General features: G+C 38.0%; 5 protein-coding genes across 5 annotated transcripts; 3 read left to right on the forward strand and 2 right to left on the reverse strand.

Annotated features, from left to right (window-relative positions):
• Positions 1–1447: 1447 nt before the first annotated feature.
• On the reverse strand, positions 1448–2195 carry LOC125742666 (hemoglobin embryonic subunit alpha-like). The gene is made up of 3 exons (XM_049014899.1): positions 2101–2195; positions 1741–1948; positions 1448–1576 (listed from the first exon to the last, which is right to left on the reverse strand). Exons 1-3 carry the CDS (start codon positions 2193–2195, stop codon positions 1448–1450), a joined length of 432 nt encoding a protein of 143 aa, XP_048870856.1.
• A 4965-nt stretch (positions 2196–7160) lies between these two features.
• Positions 7161–8001, forward strand: LOC125742660 (hemoglobin subunit beta-like). Its single transcript, XM_049014892.1, has 3 exons — positions 7161–7317; positions 7474–7696; positions 7863–8001. Exons 1-3 carry the CDS (start codon positions 7226–7228, stop codon positions 7989–7991), a joined length of 444 nt encoding a protein of 147 aa, XP_048870849.1. The 5' UTR covers positions 7161–7225; the 3' UTR covers positions 7992–8001.
• A 4498-nt stretch (positions 8002–12499) lies between these two features.
• Positions 12500–13321, reverse strand: LOC125742664 (hemoglobin embryonic subunit alpha-like). The gene is made up of 3 exons (XM_049014897.1): positions 13203–13321; positions 12843–13050; positions 12500–12644 (listed from the first exon to the last, which is right to left on the reverse strand). Exons 1-3 carry the CDS (start codon positions 13295–13297, stop codon positions 12516–12518), a joined length of 432 nt encoding a protein of 143 aa, XP_048870854.1. The 5' UTR covers positions 13298–13321; the 3' UTR covers positions 12500–12515.
• Positions 13322–16317: 2996 nt separating this feature from the next.
• LOC125742662 (hemoglobin subunit beta-like) lies at positions 16318–17140 on the forward strand. The gene is made up of 3 exons (XM_049014895.1): positions 16318–16452; positions 16610–16832; positions 16999–17140. Exons 1-3 carry the CDS (start codon positions 16361–16363, stop codon positions 17125–17127), a joined length of 444 nt encoding a protein of 147 aa, XP_048870852.1. The 5' UTR covers positions 16318–16360; the 3' UTR covers positions 17128–17140.
• Positions 17141–22102: 4962 nt separating this feature from the next.
• LOC125742669 (hemoglobin embryonic subunit alpha-like) lies at positions 22103–22857 on the forward strand. Its single transcript, XM_049014903.1, has 3 exons — positions 22103–22221; positions 22336–22543; positions 22729–22857. Exons 1-3 carry the CDS (start codon positions 22127–22129, stop codon positions 22855–22857), a joined length of 432 nt encoding a protein of 143 aa, XP_048870860.1. The 5' UTR covers positions 22103–22126.
• Positions 22858–23673: the final 816 nt, after the last annotated feature.

The raw sequence follows: 23673 nt of genomic DNA on the forward strand, positions 1-23673 counted from the left end.
TACAAAGTATTAAAAGCAGGGCTGCCAATAATCGTGGCACAGTTGTTTTTGTTGAAAATAATTCTTTTTTGATAGTTTGTTTTTCTTTCAATAAATTTATTTTAAGGAAAGGCTGGATTTATCTAATTTTTTTAGTGTGACATGAAAATACTTGGATTTTTACTAACCTTTTATATACATACATATATATATACATTATATATTATAAAGACCTATACACACATTCATTGTGCATTGTTATTATTCCATATTAATTCCAATTTTAGGGGAGATATGGATTTTCATTTGGACTGAGGATTTGATTTGCAAATAAATTTATTTTAAGGAAAGGATAGATTTTTCTATTTTTTTCACTGTGACATGAAAATACTTTGCCAAAAGGTGGATTTTTACTAACCCTTTTCATTAATCTTTGGAAGGGGCGCCGATAATTGTTGAGGGCACTGTGTGTACTGTATGTATACATATATATACACTCACATACGCACAGACACAAGAAGACATGCAGAGGTAACAAGCAAATTAGAGACCACACAACAAGCAAACACAATGACCAACAGGGGCACAAAGCAAGAGAAGGCATTTTTATATACAGAAGGGTAACGAGGAACGTGTATGAACCATTACAATAAAACAATCACTCAAGACGATAGGGGCAACAAGAAGCAAATATGAGTGGATTCACAAATCATAAAAAACTCAACGGTTAGGAAAGGGGTGATCAGTAACACCTGTGTCCAAACAGGAAAACAACAGGGCAGGAACCTGACACCATGTACCTGGTTTATTTTAATATTCACAGAACGTTTATAGGCCCACGCTTCTGCTTAAAATATAACTAAAGGCCAATTCAATTGATATGTGTTTATTTTTCTTTTTAGTCATAGACTTGCTCCATTTATTCTATTTATTGTACTGTATTACAGTCAGGAAATTATGAAAAGCAAATTTGTTTTTGCAGAGTTAATGTACTACGCATTTGTTTATACAAACTGCAAAAAGTTCTGTTAAATGACATTCATAGTATCACACCAGCTAGCAGACAATCTAATCTAAAGCCTATCGATGCTGGTCAGGGTTGCAGAAGGGACTGGAGCAGACCCCCGGTACGATAGGGCATGAGCCTGGAGTACATCCTGGACAAGATGCCAGTCCATCATGGACCACATATACAATCATATAATAGGGGCAAGCTGGAGACAACAGTTAGATTTACTGTATGTCATTGGATGATGGGGGAATACCAGGGTACATGATGGACACCCACATACATGGGAGAGTAAAGGCAAACAGCAGAGAGGGGGCAGTGCTGAGTCACTGTGTCACTATTGCCGGAGTTTCCTATTCATGCATGAACTATTAAATAAAAACAATTACATACTCAAATACTTCACTTCTTAAGTTTTTTATTTTGACATTGCCAAACACAGGCAGTTTAAATCACACATTAACGGTACTTCTCAGACAGGGCCAGAGACACGCTGGCGAGGAACTTGTCGATAGCGACGTGTGTCTCAGGGGTGAAGTCCTCAGGTGACGTCATGGCCAGCACCACGAGAAGGCAGTGACACAGAATCTGTAAAGAGAAACCGGTGTCATTGATTTCCTAGAACCTCTTTTGTAGACATAGCTAAAAATTATTTCCACTGCCACAGTGTTTTGATTTCTCAGTTCAACCAAATTAGGTTCCATGACATTGTATTTTAAATTAAACTGCTTTGAAGGCAATCGGGGACTCACTTTGAAGTTGGAAGGATCCACTCGCAGCACAAACGCATGCAGATCACTCAGGTTCCTAAGACCCTCACAGAGGTTATCGATTTTCTCCACCGCCTCCATGACACCTGCCATGATGGTTTTCCCATGCTTCCTAACAGGGGCAGAGCCGGGGCTCAGGTCCTGCCAGTGGGCAAAATAGGTCTTGGTCTGAGGGTAGACAGTCAGCATTCTGTTGGAGAAGAATTCATTGGTTAATGAGACAGAATCCTAATGGACGCACAGTAAAACACAGTGCATAGCATTTCACAATGTGACAACTGAATTTACAAATTACATGTACAACTTTTTAAATTGCAAAATTAGTGATTGAAGTAGAATTACCTAGACAGAGCCTCATTCCCAATATCATCTACTCTTCCGGACACTTTGCTGAAGAAAGTTTTGACAAGAGTTTTCTCCTTGGCTGAAAGACTCATCTTGGCTCTTGTACTTCGGCAGAGTTTTCTGTGAAGGATACATGTGTGGGTTCGACAATGCGCATCTTTATAGTGTTCCAGGGTGATGACATGTCATGATGCTCCTCCCCCGAAGTGAATTCTATTGGTTAGTCTTGTGACAGCCCAGCAATTGGTCAGTGAAGTTAAATGCATTTGTAATTTTTATGTATCCAAAGTAACTTTCATACCCTTGCTGGGTCAAAGTGGTTTGCATAGTAAGATATTTTTATAAATCAAAAATATCAGATAACTAGGTACATTCTCAGAAGTACAGTATGCATTCTTACTGTCTGTGCAAATCAAAAGAATGTAATGTCATATTTCCCCTGGAAGGAGAACAATGAACATATTTGATAAAAGCAAACATTTGCTTATTTCTTAAATGCTTCAATGAAATGATGGTTGTGCAAGCAATAGTTTGTCGATTAATAAAATAATCACTTTAATCAATGAATGTTGGTTTACAATTTTTATTTTTGATATTATGTTAACAGCAACCCACATGAACCCCCCCTCCCTCCACATGCAAACACACCCCACAGCACACCCACTAGTGTCACATTATTCAAAAAACTCTGCAAAAATGTGCTGAAGTGACTCGATCAGTACCCATCTAGTTATATACAACAGTCAGCACAAAATTAAGATTGCAAGACACAATCTGTAATGGTTTCATTTACTTCTCTGTAATTTAATTACCTTAGTTTATGCGCCTATATCGTACAACAATAATAGATAAATCCTGAATACTAAGGAGTGCAGATTCCTCATTTTAGGCTCATTGGTCACATAAGGAAATAATTCCAGTTTGCTGAAAACTATTTAAATATATCAAACTCTGAGATGTGGACTTTACATTTTAAGAGTATTAAGAATTTCTGCTCTATCTCATAGTACTGGGACACTGTCCCTAGTTTAGACCATTACTAGGGCAGCTAACAGGGAGCTGCTTCACATTTTCGAATTTACCCTCATGAAATATGACCTAATACAGTTTATAAGCCGCACAGTAATCAGGATCAGTTTTCGGTTTATCACTTATGAACCATGTAGCTAAAAGTACATGAAGTCAAAATGTAACAATGGGACAGATGAAAACGTTCAGCAGTTCCATTAACTAACATATTTCAGAATTTTTAATAGTTTGCAATGTAGAGCAATCATGTGATGTTATTCATCCTCCCGGGATGTTAATTCCTATTTTATGTTTGTGGTCATTCTGAATAAGCACTTAACATTTCAGCGTAATTTCAGCTTCTTGTATCCCCAGTTAATCAATGTTTTACCCAGATAAATTTCTGTTTGAAATAAGAACTCATCCATTGTCCTGTAATATGATGAATTCAACATTTGTTATGAGTATAAATGATAGAAAGAAGCCAGTTTGTCTGACCCATTAATGTTCACATTTAGAGACGTTCAGTCACAGAAAATTTCAGGATTGATCTATTAATATACCCACGTTATCAAGCAATATATTAAACTCTACAAAAACAGTATTCTTTTACACTTATATACTTTGATAAAATGTAATAAAGGGTAAATTAAAGTCATTTGTTATACACACACACACACACACATGCAAGAATGCAGTTACAGCATATATACAGGGGTGTCATTATTCAATACACATTGTTATTATAATATTTAAACTAATAGCGTTCATTGAGAGAGAATATGGTTGTGTATTCTACAACATAGTTATCTCTTCTTTGACCAAATGAGGAACATTTTTCTGCCTTTGGGGTACAATAATGCTGTTTGTACCTTTGGGATGGTCCTCAGAGTCCATTTCTGTACCTTAACAGGTAAGTTACCTACAGCTAAGGGTAGAATTTGCAGACCCTTGAGGTTAGAGCCACATTCACGAGCAAAAATACACATTTGTCCTATTTTTCTGACAGTGTATAAACTGGAAGCAAGTGAACCAGTTAGTATCTCACAAGAAAACGCGGAGAATCACTTGTCCACCTTCATGGTCTACAAATCAAGATAAAATTGGAGACTGTTTCTCTAGATAATCGGGCTTAGAGAAATGAACATGTGTGCAGATAAGTTAGTTGGTGTGGAAACTAAATTGTTTTTGAAAAGTAATTGAACTGTAACAATTACAGCTTTTATGTCACTTTTACATAATCTTAAAAAATACCTTTAGCAAAAGTGTTTTACATAGAATAACATTTAGATTTAAAATAACAATTAGCATCTAGCATTGTAAAAAAAATACTGTTTTAACAGAAATCTAATTTATTTTTGAAATTGCTTTAGAAAAACTTACAAAACCAAACTTGGTACAATGTACAAATCTTTCAGTGATATTTACTGTGGTATTTATACCAACTGCACCCAGTAAAACTCATCAATAGCAGAAGCAATAAAAACTATGTATATCATATATATGTAATAAATAAAAAGCACATGTTGCATTAAAATGAATGAATTCAATGTATAACTAATAATGCATGTTTTTGGGAAGATCCTTTATCCCAAAGTGACATAAAAGTGAAGCATGTGACAGTAGTTTGTAGACTGATTAATGAATCAGTTTAATTACTGAATGCTGCTTCACTATACAGGGCTGGGGGTGGGGGGTTTCCCACGGTCGAAGAGGCTCCGGAATATTATAGTGTCTTTTATACAGCAAGATCATGTGTTGAAGTGACGATGAGTGACATTTAGTGGCTATAATGTGATGCAGCTCCCTGTTAGCTGCCCTAGTAATGGTCTAAACTAGGGACAGTGTCCCAGTATTGAGAGATAGAGTACAAATTCTTAATGCTCTTAAAGTGTAAAGTCCACATCTCAGTGTTTGATATAATTAAATAGTTTTCATCAAACTAGAATTATTTCCTTATGTGATCAATGAGCCTAAAATGAGGAATCTGCACTCCTTAGTATTCAGGATTTATCTATTATTGTTACACGATATAGGCGCATAAAGTGAGGTAATCTCACTACAGAGATGCAAATTAAACCATTACAGATTGTGTCTTGTAATGAAGGTACTATTTTCATGGTGAGCCTTGTATATAATGAATTTACCTTCATGAAATATGGCCCAATAGTTTATAAACTACACAATAAAAAGGATCCATTCAGAGCTCTAGTATAGAAAAAATTATAATCATTTAATTAATAATTTAATAAACGGGACAGAGGAAAGCATTTAGGTACATTTAAAGTAACAATGGCCACAAAGCGAGGAAAAGGAAAAGCAGTTCAATTAACAAACGTATTTCAGAATTATTAATACTTTGTAATGTAGCACAATCACGTTAAATACCTCGTCCTAACGGGATGTTAATTGCCATTTTTTGTTTGTGGTCATTACGAATAAGCACTTTACATTTCAGCATGATTTCAGCTTCTTGTATCCCCAGTTAATCAATGTTTTACCCACATAAAGTTCTGTTTGAAATAAGAACTCATCCATTGTCCTTTAATATGATTCATTCAGCATTTGTTATGAGTTTAAATGATGCAAAGAAGCCAGTTTGTCTGACCCATTAATCTTCACATTTAGAGACGTTCAGTCACGCAAAATGTCAGGATTGATCTTTTATTATACCCACGTTATCAAGCCATATATTAAGCTGTACAAAAGCAGTATTCTTTTACATTTATATACTTTGATAAAATATGATAAATGGTAAACTAAAGCCATTCATTAAACAGTAACGTAAATTTCAATGTTTAAAAACAGTGTTGTTGCAGGCAGAGAGTATTCGGTGTATGTTTATATAAATTAGCAAAATGCTTTCGGAGTGGACTTAGGTGGACATAGTTTTGCTCTCAAGATAACAGGAAGACTGCCTTCACTAGATAATCACTCTGTGAAATGGACCTGCGTTCATATCAGGCAGTTAACGAACGCATTCAATTGTTTGAATAAAGTGCAATAACAATTGCAAGTCCTTGATCATTTCTAAATTTTCTAAAATTCCTAAAAGAAACACGTAAAATAACATTGGTAACGAGGCACAAATAATGCAGTAGTCCACTGTTACTTAATGTATCAAATGACCAAACTAAGTGTTAGTTACGTACCGATCCCATGTTCATTCATTAGTAATCAATCATAGCGTTTCATGCATTTCATGTTAGTATATTTCCTCATAATTTTTGCTTGAGTAGTAACTGAGTTATTGAGTTATTTGTGCCCCTTCTAGTACTGTTATCATACACTAAATGAAAAGGCAATTAGGTCTAATCTGAAATATTATTAAGTAGCATGTAATAGGCCTACGTGTTTTTGACAGGATATTTAATTGTAATTTTTGATTATGTTAGTAAATGCAAATGGTTACGCTCATATACATACTAAGGCACACAGTAAAGGTTCACGTCCACGCCCTTTAATCTCTGGTACTATTTTTTGCAATTTAATGAAAGAAAAGCATTTTCGAAAAATTCTTTCGAAAAAGTACAAAACCAAAAATTATCAAAGTGGAAAAATCTCAAATAACCGTTATCATCAATACTGAATGTTTGTCTGACTTCACTTGTATTCCGCATCGAAGAGCTTCAAACAGCATGTTCTTTAAGTTCAGTAATAGTTCGGTGGTATTTGGTCTGACACGTAACAACTCGGATATGGATACATATATATATATCGGAATTAATAAAATCTACAAATATAATATGCATTTAATAACTCACAAACATTTGTTGAATAAAAAGTAGCATATATATGCATTGACATTCAAGCGAGGCATGTAATCCATAAAAAGCAATTGGTGCGTTATCTCTGGGTCAAAAAAAATCACTTATTTTATACTGGTCATTGAGAGAGGTTCATTTTTTATTGTGGGTTATCTGACGGAAAATAAATAATTTGTCGCGTAGTAGGCCTATTCTCCGTCAAAGATGTCTCAGCCAATTAATCACGCTCAGCTTTTACTTCGGGGAGGAGCGACGAACGACCATAAAAGGATGGAAAAGCTGTGGAGCTGAGCTACTGAGAAAATCATTCTCAAAGACAAAGTAAACAGGTCTAAACTAACGCCAACATGGTTCAGTGGACTGATGCTGAGCGCGCCGCCATCGCTGATATCTTCGGCAAAATCAACCGCGATGTAGTTGGACCAAACGCACTTGCAAGGTAACTCAGCTTTCTGTGTGATTGGCTTACACTATTAACTTAATTCGTATAACACTCACGAATTTACACCGGGTAAGTCTAACCAAAATGTCAGATTTAATACATTTTATAAGCTGAAAATATTTGTTTTTCCAAATGCACCTTATTTTTTTCCAGGTGCCTTATCGTGTACCCCTGGACCCGGAGATATTTCGGTGGCTTTGGAAACTTGTACAGCGCCGATGCCATCCTGGCGAATCCCAAGGTCGCTGCCCACGGAAAGGTTGTGCTTGGCGGGCTGGAGAAGGCTATGAAGAACTTGGATGACATCAAGAAAACCTTCGCCCCGCTGAGCGAGCTGCATTCAGAGAAACTGAACGTGGACCCCGATAACTTCAGAGTGAGTGTTGTGCATCTACTGAGGCTGGAGTGTAATAAGAAAAGAAACAATAAAATTAACTGTTTATGGCGCAAACTGCTCTTTCCTATAATCAGATAATTAGAGGTGTTCCCTATAAGATTCCCAGCGCGTTAACGCATTTCTCCTGCACTCTCTCTCTCCACAGCTGCTGGCTGACTGTCTCACCCTCGTCATTGCTGGGCAGATGGGCGCTGCGTTCACACCGGAAGTTCAGGCAGCGTGGCAGAAATTTCTTGCTGTTGTTGTTTCTGCTCTCTGCAGGCAATATTACTAAAGTATCTCAATAAACCAAATTGAATAAATTAAAATGGTCTGTTCTGTTTTATTGTATTTCATCTACACGCAGTCAATATGCATAGACCTGCAAGCAGATGGATAGCAGAAACATCGGATAGACCGGGGATGGCTGTAAGATTTTTTTACATTTTTAACAGAAATATTATGAAGTACCTGCATGTGTCTTCCATTAATTGGCGGGGTTTTTTTCTCACAAACAGAAAATAAATGGTTCAGTCTCAAACACATGGAGTTAAGTGTTACAGTTTATCACCTAGTGAGGAACAGTAACACAGCCCTGGGTTAAATGTAACTTTATAAATTATGCAAAAAATTCGAGTCACTCAAAGTTTGTTTATTTATTTATTTTTTGGTTCAATAAAATTTGTGGTTATGTATGCATGTGTACAATGTATGTTAATCACAACTAAAATCAAAGATCAAAGATCTCTGAATGTGTGTGTGTGTGTATGTGTGTGTGTGTGTGTGTGTGTGCGTGATGTTAGTCACCATCAGAATCACAAGTCTGAGAGGTGTATTGAGCTCCCCCTGGTGTACAGGCTTGATGGGCCCACCTTGGACAGTCTATGTCAGGAGTAGGGAACCTGATCCATGGAGAGCCAGTGTGGGTGAGGGTTTTGTGATGATCTCTCAATCAGCCAATAATAAAACAGGGGATCTCAACTCCGGTCCTGGGGACCCTCTGTTATTGGCTGATTGAGAGGCCATCCCAAAAACCAGCACCCACACCGGCTCTCCCTGGATCAGGCATTCACTCCATGTTCCTTTGACTGTGAGATGTTCCATACACACAATGCAGATGTTTCCTGGGCTTGAGGAGCATCACCAGGTGGAGAATCACCGTTACAGGGATCCCAGACTGTGGTAGCCATGAACTAGCTTACCTTGTGGCTAAGAGCAACGATATTAGCGCTCACAAGTCGTATAAAAGATATTTACATAAACGCATAATACAAATGATTTAATTTTGAATAATGCAAGCAGAAAGCTTGCAGTGCTATCACAAAAATAAATTAAGCAAAAAATCACTTTCCTACCTCAAGTTTCTTTTTTTCCCTTATAGATCTGAGTTTATGTTACAGGGTGCTCCTACTTCACATATGAAATGAACACTAAACTGAGAACGTGCAGAGGGAATTATGTGATTTGTAGATTTGTTATAACTAATCCATGTTAAAATCATCCCTGTGGCCTGTACTACGAAGCGGGGTAACTGGCTTATCGGGGTAACTTTGCGAGTGAATTGATGACGTGTGGTGTAACTTCGTGATTAACCCGTACTACGAAAGGTGGGTAGGTTTTAGTCGAGACATGTTCCTATGGCAATTTACGCTAAGTCTCAAAACAGCTCCGAGCAGTTTTTGTTCTTGGTTAAGTCAACGTTTCCGCGTAAGCCAGCCCTATATGAGCACCGCCGCTCCCACTACAATTTCTCCGAAGACAATGCCGGCGTACCTGGATGATCCATACGACATTGGCGTGCGAATCGTGAGGGACTCTCTCTGTCAATATGTATGAAATGGAGCAATGACATATAATCTGCAAACAATGTACTAATTAATAACTGTTAGAGAGAAAGTTATTCTGAAACCCCAAGAGGTGTGCATTGTTCCCTGTTGTCCACTGGTCAAGCACACTTCACTAGATGTACCTGTCTTGTCTAGTTTTAACCCATTCATGTATTGTCCCATTGCACATTATACGGATACATTCAAACAATGAAAAATGCATTAAAATTCATACATAAAGCAATCTGAGAAACAAAGGGGTGTGCAACAGTCGCCATGAGCCCAAAATGCTAAACCACCATGTCATCACAGCTGAAAGAACCTGTAATATTAGCTAATAACACAATTTCGCACAAATCACGAAATGGTTTGAGGCGCAAAAATAATCAGTGTGCATCAATGTCTGTGTACTGGACATCACAATTCTGTCATTAAAAACGCCCCACCTTACTTCCATTAAAAGTTATTAAAACTAGAAAACTGAATATGGAATATGAGCCTAACTTAACCGTATTGACCGGTTCATATAGTCGTTTTTTCACGACACATATGCTTCTGTTTTGTCCTGTTGTAAATCATTTGTTTATTAAACAATAACTCACCTTCTATTAAGTGTAATATGAACAGACACCTTTTTCTTATTAGCTGTAAAACATATGCAAGTCGAACGCACCCTGTCCTGCTCAGAACAGACACGCATTGTGTGGTTGACCGATCCGTGCGGCTTGAAAAAAAAATAGAGAAAGAAAAAAAGCGGCTCTGACTCCGGCTCACAGGCAGGAGCCGGCTCCGACCGTTCACTTCGAAGAGCCGGCTCCAAGAGTCGTTTCGTTCGCGACCGACACATCACTAGAACGTGCTCCATTTATGTGAACGCACACAAACTCCAATGCAGTTAACACTGATTTAACAAAGCAACTTCTTAACTGGCGTCGTAGTACTGATTAGCGCCAACTGAGACAACCGGGTTTTGTCAAAACAGCGTTCGCAAATTAACTCCAGGTTAAATCTGATTTGGTTAAACCCTCTTCGTAGTACAGGCCACTGGTCTCCCCTACAGCCAGGGACGGATTACGGAACAGGCCAGCGGGGCTGCTGCCCAGGGGCCCTTGGGGTGCAGGGGGCCCGTGGGGCCCCTAGCCCAAAACAATTTGCAACGCTTATCAACAATGTATTTTCGTTTGTCTATTTTAGAGGGCCTATATTCTTTGATCCTCTGCCTACAAGGGCCCCTGACCCTATAGGGAGGGCGTTTGGCTGCCAAGGGCCCTTGAATTGTGGTGGTTGTGGTGGTGGTGCTGGATGGGGGGGGGGGGGGGCGGCCCTCGCGAACGTTTTGCCAAGGGGCCCACACAACCCATAATCCGTCCCTGCCTACAGCATATTTGTAGCAACAATCTTTTATGCTCCTAAATAGTTACTATTCAGTCAGAAGTGGAAGGTGAACGGGCTCTTTATCAGTGAGGTTAAAATAGCTACATAGTATACTAACCAGCACTGGCCGATGTGGCCGACATTACCACCGGCGCCCCCCATTTCAGGCAAAGGGAAAACCCCTCGGAAAGTGTTGCCCGAGGTGGACGCCTATGTGGCCTAATCGTACTATAGTGCTGTCGGCGTTACTTGAGGATTCCGACAGCTCGTGAGACTTAAGGTAGAGGGGTGCCGGCCAACCCAAAACATTATTTAGATTTGTTTATTTAGTAAGCTTGTAATCCTTTGTGAATAATAGTGAAAAACAGTATTAGTAAATAAATATAGTTAAAGATAAACATTCTTTTCTCCCTTCCCGTCTTACCCTTAATTGAATGGAAATCAAAGCATTTGCCTATTCAGCGTATGGCACTGATCGGCCCTCATAATAAATATAGTACGTAGTATTTTCAATCTATTTATGCATTGTAATTTAATGTGTTTAATTATTGCTTTGTATACATGTGCACTTAAAAGTTTTAATTCATATAGGGGAGACCGGGAATGGTTGTAGCACTTTTTAAAGACATGTTACAACCCACCCCACTCCTCTTAGCCATTGTTTAGCTAGCTGTAGTAGGAGAGTGGCTTGAAATTAGCAAGGGATAAATTAATCACATTTTACCTAAGAAACTACAATTTAATCAAATATAAGTTATATGATTTTATCTGCAATAGTATAAATACTAAACAAAATATAGTCTTGGTCAAAAAAAGTACTTTCTTACCTCAAAATCAGTTTTTTAATAATATAATCAATAATAAATCTGCATGTATTTGTTCCCAGCCTTGATATCCACCATGTGGGTTTAGGGAGGAAGTGGGTAAACACTGAAATGATTATATGACTCTTATCCTATCCCTGATTGGTGGAATTGGGGGTGTTAAAACTCTCCCCATGTTACAACCATACCCGGTCTCCCCTATATTATTTTAAATGTAATACAGAAATCTGAAAAAAATAATTTGTGCATTTGATATCAATGGTAAAAACCTCATCTCGAGTGTGGAATTATTTTTCGTAAAAATTTTATATTTATCACATCACATCTCCGAAATTGTATTATATACCCCCTGCGACCCAGTAGGATAAGCGGTTTGGAAAATGGATGGATGGACACACACACACACACACACACACACACACACACACGTATATATATTTAAATAGAGACAAAGAGAGAGAGACAAGCTTCTTTCAGGAAATCTATACTATATGACTAATTCATAATCACATTCGTTCATACAAACATGACGGAAACAGCAGCAATTTATTTTTGAGAAATAAAAGTTACAGTAACATCCCAATTACCATTAAATCTACAGCTGTACTGCTCAGCGGTGCGAAAGGTACCGCAGCCTATCCCAAGCAAAAAGTGTGTCTGAAAGCAGGGGCAGTGTTTGTTTCCTATTCATGCATGAAACTTCAAATAAAAAGCAGCTGTGTACTCAAATTGTTCCGTTTTCAAATCTTTTATTTTGAAATAAAATCAACATCCACCAAGCAATCCGATCACAGTTTAACGGTACTTCTCAGACAGGGCCAGAGACACGCTGGCGAGGAACTTGTCGATAGCGACGTGTGTCTCAGGGGTGAAGTCCTCAGGTGACGTCAAGGCCAGCACCACGAGAAGGCAGTGACACAGAATCTGTAAAGAGAAACCGGTGTCATTGATCTTCTCTCTAGATCAATGTTTTGCTGATATAACTAACATTGTTTTACAGTATCATTCTGTTTTGCTTTCACATTTTAATTTCTAAGTTGACGCATGTACACATTCACCCACATTATGTTTTACGGCACTGAATTTTAAATTAAACTGCTTTGAAGGCAATCGGGGACTCACTTTGAAGTTGGAAGGATCCACTCGCAGCACAAACGCATGCAGATCACTCAGGTTCCTAAGACCGTCACAGAGGTTATCGATTTTCTCCACCGCCTCCATGACACCTGCCATGATGGTTTTCCCATGCTTCCTAACAGGGGCAGAGCCGGGGCTCAGGTCCTGCCAGTGGGCAAAATAGGTCTTGGTCTGAGGGTAGACAGTCAGCATTCTGTTGGAGAAGAATTCATTGGTTAATGAGACAGAATCCTAATGGACGGACAGTAAAACACAGTGCATAGCATTTCACAATGTGACAACTGAATTTACAAATTACATGTACAATTTTTTAAATTGCAAAATTAGTGATTGAAGTAGAATTACCTAGACAGAGCCTCATTCCCAATATCATCTACTCTTCCGGACACTTTGTTGAAGAAAGTTTTGACAAGAGTTTTCTCTTTGGCTGAAAGACTCATCTTGGCTCTTGTACTTCGGCAGAGTTTCTGTGAAGGATACATGTGTGGGTTCGACAATGCGCATCTTTATAGTGTTCCAGGGTGATGACATGTCATGATGCTCCTCCTCCGAGTGCATTCTATTGGTTTATCATGAGGCAGCCCAGCAATTGGTCAGCAAAGTTAAATGCATCTCTAGTTATTATTTATCCAACGTCAAAAACGTTGACGGTACGAAGTTATTCATATATTAAACGCTTATTCCCCGGATTACACGAGTTTACAAATTAATTATTCCAGAAAACCAGCATCAGAATTCCTGTATTAAGAGTTACGGCACAAATTCATAAGGTTCGGTTACAGAACATGAATGGATGGATGCAGGGGGCGAAAGAACCATTTTTAATGTGGGCAGGACACACAGGCATAAAACGGATATTTTATGTTAAATGTGGGGGGTTCAAACGAGTAATTATGAAATGTAAGGGGGACACGTCCCCTTCAGATTTAATGGATGAATAAATGGATGAAGCCCATGGATGAATAAATTCTTCATGCTCATAAAATTTTAAGTTTATTCCTCCGGGGTCGCTCTGTTTGATATTTACGATTTTCCTTTTACTCTTCCATAATACACGATGTAGGCGCATAAGATGAGGCATAAATGTAAATTAGATAAACGTAAATTAAACCATTTACAGATGATAAATTATATCACCTACAATCATTTTAGCTCAATGTACATGACGTTAAAAATTAACAATGGTACCGATGAAGACATTCATAGAGGTTTAAAGTAAAACTGCCGCAAAATGAAATTAAAATAAAATAAAATAAAATAAAACAGGCTTTGTCAACTAACTGCTCTTTTGGAATTTTTAGTAGTTTGTAACCTACAACATCAAGTGACTTGGTCGTGTTTCCCCATAGATTTAAGTGCAATGTTCATTATAGAGCACTTTATATTTTAGCATAATATAAACGGTCCGGACCCCCCACGACCCTGTAGGATAAGCGGTTTGGAAAATGGATCGATGGACGTATATGAAGTCTTTTTAAGTTAGTTTTGTTTGCTTCAAATAAAATACAAACCTTTTAATATTTCACCAAATACGGTTATCTCTGAAATATATGACTCACTCATAGTACTGCAAACTGGAGAATTCAGTATTTCTTCATTATTCATTATTCTGTTTGAATAATGAAAAAAATACTATCGTCGCATACGGCACATTTCAGATTTACAGACCTCCAGTTTGTCAAAGTAAATGTCAGCATTGTTGTTTTAATATATATATATATTAAACGTATACGAATAATTTCAAATCGTTTATTCAACTGAGCATACAAAAAGATTTCTTTCCCATTTATATATACTTGCATATAGTGATACCGGACTTCATTGTGGGTTGACGGAGTTTAACTATCAAGATAACATAGAGACTTGTAACATTCATATGTTTTGGCGGTTCCTATAGCTGGATATATTGATGTCCCACGTGATTCCTATAGCTGGATATATTCTTTTCCATGCAGATTATAGGCAGTTGCGTATCAGTAATTCCACATATACAGGAACGGCATTCGTTTGCCAAGAGTTACATTTCGATGTTTTAAGGCGTGTAATAAAGTCCATATCTCTGGTTTGACTTATATTTATGCTTATTATTATTCAGCAAGTTGGATTTTTTTCGCATGTGATCATCTAACCTAAAAGAAGACCACAAAAATAGAAAAAAAGAAAATCAGTTCCTTTAACTTTTTTTATTTAAAATAATTTGTCACTCGTAATGAGCATTACTGAAAGTCACGTTACTCCAGAGATGTGAACTGTGTTAGGTGCGCGGTCATTACGATTAGCACTTGGCATGTCAGCGTCATATTAGCTTGTCTCTCTAGTATTTTCAAGTTATTACTGCTTATTTGAATTTGTTTTAAAGCCTTTATACGTTTTACGTAGAATCTCTTTGAAATACATAACTCACTGTTAGTAATGTCAACTAATAAATGCAATAATTTATGAGTCTGCATGATGCAAGGAAAGCAGTTCGTTTGATTGTGCAAATTACGGATTTAGAGTAATTTATCTTAATATGGTAAATGTCAGCATTGTTGTTTTAATATACCAATTTTATCAAACCATTTGCCCAATTATACATAACAGTAGCGTATTCTTCTACATTAATAATAATTAATAATATATAATATAATAAACGGTAAACAAATTTTAAGTCTATAGTTTAAATACGGGGTTTAAGATACTTGCAAAATGCAATCGTAGACCGTCATGGGTGGACAATATCTAACTATCAAGATTTCATGAAGACTGTTTTCACTAGATAATCATTTTGTGAAACGGACATTCATTCGTTATAGTCACTTAAAGAAGACATTCAATTGTTTGATTCAAGTGCTATAACAGATGCAACATTTACATAATTTAACATGTAAATTTTAAATGATCTAAAATGCCCTACATATAAGAACTTTCTAAACGGATGAAGTAAAATGTGGAAAAAGTGTGAAAATCTCTCAATATTCATCACCAATATTGGAATTTTGGTTCAATTCCCTCGAACTCCAGGGTGTCCTTGTGCATGTCCTTGTAATTCAATAATGGCCCCACGACATGACTGAATGAAACTGCCTTGTAAGTAATCGTCTACATATATATTTCAGAAGTAATAAAATGCACATTTATCATGTATATGTAATAACTCAATTATCTGCTGAATAAACACTAATGAATAATATGCAGCAATATATTTCAATGTGTTTGATTGGCTCCAGATATTTATCGACATGCAACTAGACATAAAGATATACTGTGCTTTTCCCACGATCGAAGAAATTCACTTTTTGTGCTGGTTGGTGAGACGGATTTATTTTTGATTGTGGGTTATCCAAGAAACATTTTATTTAATTCTTAGTATTCTCCGGCTACAGCGCTTCAACCAATCACACTCAACTTTTACTTCGGGGTGGGGTGAAGACCGACCATAAAAGGATGGAAAAGCTGTGGAGCTGAGCTACTGAGATAATCATTCTCAAAGACAAAGTAAACAGGTCTAAACTAACGCCAACATGGTTCAGTGGACTGATGCTGAGCGCGCCGCCATCGCTGATATCTTCGGCAAAATCGACCGCAATGTAGTTGGACCAAACGCACTTGCCAGGTAACTCAGCTTTCTGTGTGATTGGCTTACACTATTAACTTAATTCGTATAACACTCATGAATTTACACCGGGTAAGTCTTACCAAAATGTCAGATTTAATAAATTTTATAAGCTGAAAATATTTGTTTTTCCAAATGCATCTTATTTTCTTTCCAGGTGCCTTATCGTGTACCCCTGGACCCGGAGATATTTCGGTGGCTTTGGAAACTTGTACAGCGCCGATGCCATCCTGGCGAATCCCAAGGTCGCTGCCCACGGAAAGGTTGTGCTTGGCGGGCTGGAGAAGGCTATGAAGAACTTGGATGACATCAAGAAAACCTTCGCCCCGCTGAGCGAGCTGCATTCAGAGAAACTGAACGTGGACCCCGATAACTTCAGAGTGAGTGTTGTGCATCTACTGAGGCTGGAGTGTAATAAGAAAAGAAACAATAAAATTAACTGTTTATGGCGCAAACTGCTCTTTCCTATAATCAGATAATTAGAGGTGTTCCCTATAAGATTCCCAGCGCGTTAACGCATTTCTCCTGCACTCTCTCTCTCCACAGCTGCTGGCTGACTGTCTCACCCTTGTCATTGCTGGGCAGATGCGCGCTGCGTTCACACCGGAAGTTCAGGCAGCGTGGCAGAAGTTTCTTGCTGTTGTTGTTTCTGCTCTCTGCAGGCAATATTACTAAAGTATCTCAATAAACCAAATTGAATAAATTAAAATGGTCTGTTCTGTTCTTTTATTGTATTTCACCTACGCGCAGTCAATATGCATAGACCTGCAAGCAGATGGATAGCAAAACATACAGCACCTTTATATTAACCTTACTATCGTGTTGGGGTCGGCACCGACCCGTTTGTACATTTAAAATGCATAAAAGCACGACATAAATTTGTGTACTGCATCAAGGATTTTCAACTTTGTCAGGAACCTCTATTTAAACAAAATAATACAATTTTTTCACTAAGTTATAAATGCTCTGGTCAAGATCATAACACCTCTGGTTTTAGAGTCGGCACCCACCCGTTTGTAAGTTTAAAATGCATAAAAGCACGACATAAATTTGTGTACTGCATCTCAAGACTTTTTGACTTTGTCAGGAGTCTTTATTTAAACAAACCAAATAACAAAATCAAAGCAAGGCAATCCCATACATGCAAGGCAAGATAAGACCAATTCAGTTTATTTATATAATTCACTTGAGGCTTATTTTACTATTATTCTTATTTGAAAACGAGAGGCATGCTGTTAAAAGAAAGGTCCGGAAAGCCACACCAAAAATATTAAAACTAATCTTTTCATGGATAAGGAAGCTTAACAAGGTAACTAAGAGGTAAGAAACAAATTGGATGATAAATCATTGTTTTGAGGGTATTTTATGGCTGATTTAACATAAGAGATACGGGCAGAAAGCTAACATATAGGACAAAGGTTAACAATCTTTCATCATTCCAAAAATCTTTCATCCCTAAAATAGCTATAATAATCATATAGTTAGGGCGGCATGGTAGTGCAGTGGTTAGCACTGTCTCCTCACACCTCTGGGACCTGGGTCACATGTGTGCGGAGTCTGCATGTTCTCCCCATCTCATCGTGTATATATTACACCACAGTCCAAAGACATACTGAGGCTAATTGGAGTTACTAAATTTCCCGTAGGTGTGCATGCGTGAGTGAATGGTGTGTGAGTGTGCCCTGCGATGGGCTGGCCCCCCATCCTGGGTTGTTCCCTGCCTCGTGCCCATTGATTCCAGGATAGGCTCCGGACCCCCTGCGACCCAGTAGGATAAGCGGTTTGGAAAATGGATGGATGGATATATTATATTATAACCGTATTGAACAATGATATTTAATCAAATTCATGGGAAGAGTTCTGCAGAAAATCTTAAAAATTAACAAAGATGACCCCTTACTTCGAAGTACACAAACTGAGTGTTTATCGTGGGTTACGTGGAATGAAGTTGAAAGATACAGCCTTGCGTTGATTTGGACCGGGACTACCGGGCGCGCGTCAGTATCTCGACATTATAGCTGTCCGTCACACACTATAGATTACTGTATGTAGATACAGCGCCCTCCACAATTATTGGCCCCCTTGTAAAGCTTTGTAAAAAGAGTTAGAAAAAAATCACCTTTTGGTGAAGCAGCTTCTTTCTCACTGACAAACTGAGAAAAATCCAACATTTCATTAACATAAATTTATTTCAAGAAAAGAAATCCTTCATTAATAAATAATTGTCTTTAACAAAAACACACGTGCCAGGATTATTGGCACCCCTGGAAATTATAGTGAACATAATGTAACTAAAGCATGTTTCCCCAGTAAATTGTACATCTTTCAGTTGAGTGGAGTGAATAGGAACCTTCAAGCTGTAATCCATGACTTCCTGGTTAACAGGGATACGAACATGAGGAGACACAGAGCCCAAATTCCCTTAGTCATCCATCAACATGGGAAAGATAAGAGAACATGCAAACCAAATGAGGGAGAAGTGTGTTGACATTCATAAGTCAGGGAATGGATATTAACAAATAGCCACTCACCTTAAAATGACCATTTCTGTTGTTAGGGAGGTAATAAAAATGTGGACAACAACTGGAACTGTTACAAATCTGCCTGGAAGAGGAGCCAAGTTCATTTTCCCCCATGTACAGTGAGGAGGACCATAAGGGAGGCAAAAAATAATCCCCAAGGATGACTGTTGGTGAATTACAATAGCAAGTAAAATCTTGAGGTTACCACGTTTGTGATGCCCGGCTCGTCCGCTCCTCGTGTGTGCCACGCCCCCCTGATTACCCACGTGTACTTTCCTGATCGTCTCCATCTGTGTCCGATTACTTTGATTAGTCCCGTCCTATTTAAGTCCTGGTCTTACCTGTTCCCCGGGTCCATCATTGTGGATTTGTCGTCAGTTTGTATCTGATGTTCCCTAATCCCCGTTTGCTGAATAAATCGCCTTTCTTCCCCGTAACTGGCCTGCCTTGCCTGTTTCCGACCCGATCGCCGCAACCATTAATCGGTGATCGTGACGTCTCTGAAAAAACTATCAGAAAAAACTATCAAACTATCAAAAACTTCATGCTAGCAGATTATTAGAAAAAGCTTTTTTTTTGTCAACCACAAACTTAAGCACCTGGAGTTAGCGAAACACTACTACAACTTTGACTGGAACCAACCGTAATGGTCTGATGAAACAAAAATGGAGCTTTTTGGCAATAAACCCAAGGTGGGTTTGGCATCAAAAGAAGGATGGCTATAGTGAAATTAACCTTATCCCACATGTAATATATGGTGGAGGTTCTGTGATGTTCGGGGGCTGTTTTTCCTTCAAAGGCCCCAGAAACCTCGTTAGGGTACATGGCACTATGGACTCAATGAAATACCAAGACATTTTAAATCAAAATTTAGCTGCCTCTGCCAGGAAACAGAATTTGGGCCGTCATTTAATATTCCAGCTGAACAGTGATCCTAAGCACATGTCCATATCAACACAGAAATGGTTAGCTGACCACAAAATCACGCTTCTGCCATGGCCCCATTGAAAAGCTGTGGGCTGAGCTGAAGAGGAGTTTGTTACTGCAGGTTGGTTCTATCAGGTGTACAAAAGGTGAACAGTTCAGAGTATGATGGTGCTAATCCATTAGGTGCTTTGTAAGTATGCAAATGAACTTTACAACCTGAAAGATACAGGAAGCCAGTGGAGGTGACAGAGGATTATCTTATGATCTGATTTCTTACACTCGTATGTTTTGTGACTGAATATCATTCTAGTGCTTTAAGCTGTAGTTAATTTATTGGAAAGTAACCCATGAACACACAAATGTAGCCAAACACAACTGTATTCATACTATTACCTGAAAGGTTTGAATTCTGTTGTAATAGAATCTGGTACAATTTAATACTAAAATGATAATTAATTATATCAAAGCACCGACGGTAGGAATAAAGACGACAGAGTGGTAAAGCAAAAGAAAAAGAAAGAAAATTCTGCTGGAGCAAACAAAGGGAGTTTCTCTGATAACCCTAATCGTTGGCAAAATTCCATCAGTTAGTGTCCCTGAGGGCTGGACAAAGCTCTCATATCGGGATCGGATGAGAGCGTGTTTCTTTAAAGATAACCAGTTTCTGAAGTGGGCCTGCATTCTTTCTGTGTTTCTAATAATACTGAGCTATACATTACATGCCTGTAACTTCCCTTCGCATCTAATAGATATTTTTTTCTCCTCTTCTCTATCACAATGAATAAGTATGAAGTATCATAATGAAGTAGTGAGGTGCATTGTTATAATCATTAAGTAGTGAAACATAATTAAATATGTTTCTTATCTTTCATTTAGTTTCTTCTTTATATAAAAATAATAATACATTGTTATGCAAAATGTATTCAAGTATCTTTATCCATCAGAGCTTCTTTTCCAGTTGTGAAACTGCTTTAGGTCTGATAAACTGATCTTATGCTGTAAAATAATTGCAGTGATAGTAATTTCATGCTTCCTTTCTCGATTTCAAAAAGCCACCTCCTTACTTTATTATGAAGCCACTGGTTTTAAAATGTGTATGAATGCAAAATATTCACATTGGGCAGTATGAACTGGCCACCCGGTTCAAGGATACAGAGTCTTTAGTTGCAAATAAAAGATACATTTCTTTAATTCAATCTTCAGTGCTTGGCTTCCCTGTTTTAATATAGGACAAGCCTTGTTAATGGGTTAAGAGAATATTTTTGTTAGGCAGACAAAAGTGACTTTAGTGTGTTTTAATAGATGTTCAGCTGAACTTAAAAAAAAGTTTATAATATATTGTTGCATATTCCTTTGCTACAAATTATTACAAAAACATGCATGATGTTGAGTCATATTTAAAAGGAAGCATAAATGTAACTAAATATAAAACTGATGGTAAGTGCAACACTAAATTGTTTAAAACCGTCACAATAAACACATAAAAATCCTCCACTTGACTATGAGTATTTTTGTAACCTTATTGTTAACAAAAATAATAACTACAGCTTGTCTGAGAATGCTGAATGTACTGTAAATATCTAAACTATTAAGAATTTGGCCTTAGTCAGGCATTTACCTAGGACAGATGATACATTAAATGCCTTTCTCACTTGTGGAAAATATGAATGAATGAATAGATGCCTTTTATTGTCACTATACACATGTACAATGGGATTAAGAGCAGCACCTTCAGTGCGAACATGTACACACCACAAACAATAAACAAATACTGCAAAAGTTCTGTAGCGCTATATACATATGGAACAAATAACTAAATATGGTTTTAAATATATGAATATACAGTGTGATATGCAGTGTGGACTATCACACATTATTTAGGTATTATACGGTAATAATGATCATGTGCAGGGAGTAGAATGGAGATGTTGGATACAGAGCAATGATATTGCACAGTATACAAGTATTGCACAGTTATCAATACCATTTAGGTAATAGGATAAAAAAATTCTCCTGATACTGAAAAGAGAGGATTCATAATTCACAAACGCAACCCTCTGAACTTCCGTAATCATTGGCTCGACTGTTACTCTGTGAACCAACAAATAAACACTCGGAGGAGGAGCATCATGACATGTCATCACCCTGGAACAACATAAAGCTGCGCATTGGCCAACCCACACATGTATCCTTCACAGAAACTCTGCCGAAGTACAAGAGCCAAGATGAGTCTTTCAGCCAAAGAGAAAACTCTTGTCAAAACTTTCTTCAGCAAAGTGTCCGGAAGAGTAGATGATATTGGGAATGAGGCTCTGTCTAGGTAAATCTACTTCAATCACTAATTTCCAATTTAAAAAATTGTACATGTAATTTGTAAATTACTGTCCGTCCATTAGGATTCTGTCTCATTAACCAATGAATTCTTCTCCAACAGAATGCTGACTGTCTACCCTCAGACCAAGACCTATTTTGCCCACTGGCAGGACCTGAGCCCCGGCTCTGCCCCTGTTAGGAAGCATGGGAAAACCATCATGGCAGGTGTCATGGAGGCGGTGGAGAAAATCGATAACCTCTGTGAGGGTCTTAGGGACCTGAGTCATCTACATGCGTTTGTGCTGCGAGTGGATCCTTCCAACTTCAAAGTGAGTCCCTGATTGCCTTCAAAGCAGTTTAATTTAAAATATAGTGCCATGAAACCTAATTTGGTTGAACGTGCACATGCGTCAACTAAGAAACCAAAACACTATGAGAGTGCAAAACAATGTTAGCTAAGTCTGTGAAACATTGATCTAGATAGAAGATCAATAACACTGGTTTCTCCTTACAGATTCTGTGTCACTGCCTTCTGGTGGTGCTGTCCATCACGTCGCCTGAGGACTTCACCCCTGAGACACACATCGCTATGGACAAGTTCCTCGCCAATGTGATACTGGCCCTGTCTGAGAAGTACCGTTAAATTGTGATCAGATTGCCTAAGTCTGGCTAATGTTGGTTCAACGTCAAAATAAAAGATTTACAAAATGAACAAATTGAGTTTTATTTAAAGGTTCCGCTCCGGCGTCAGCCAGTGGTGGCATGTTGACTCAATGGGTTTCCATCCCTATTGGCACATACATCTGGGGCTTTGAACCCTGCAGCTGCACCGTACAGGTGGCGTTTGCCTGTTCATCCAGTATTATGTGGGTGGCCTCTCGCCTTTATGGACATGCCCTTTGGATAACTGGTCTTTGTAAATTGCCTATTATATATAACTGCGTATCTTTCCTGTGATGTACCAGAATATTGCCCAGGTATACCCCAGCCACGTGCCCAATCCTGCCTGAATTTCAGGCCCCAAAACCATCCCACAACCATGACCAGGAGAGATAAATGGGTTGACTAACCTGCATTCAAATAAATTCACAATTCCCCGGTGCAACATATATTAGCAAAAAGGATTGTAGTAGAAAGGGTGTAATTACTGTATGTACATGCTGCTGAAAAGACACTAGAGCAAATATGCAAAAATCTTGCATAAAATAAGTTGCGTCTGATGAACGCTTGGCTGCCTTCTTGAAATGTGCAGAGTCAACTTATAAGTACAAAGTGGTCCCAAGAAAAAAAGTACAAAGATTTTATTCATTTAATCTCTTAATTGCTGTATTTTAAACAAACACTTGTTTTCTGTATACTTTTTAAATTAAGATGCAAACACAGCGGTCCATGGTACAGAGGCTATATTTTAAAAATGATATGCTGACATACCTTGTCTAATGGCTTTAAAGCGGAAATA

This window comes from Brienomyrus brachyistius, chromosome 5, assembly GCF_023856365.1.
Source record: "Brienomyrus brachyistius isolate T26 chromosome 5, BBRACH_0.4, whole genome shotgun sequence".
Classification (NCBI taxonomy): Eukaryota; Metazoa; Chordata; class Actinopteri; order Osteoglossiformes; family Mormyridae; genus Brienomyrus; species Brienomyrus brachyistius.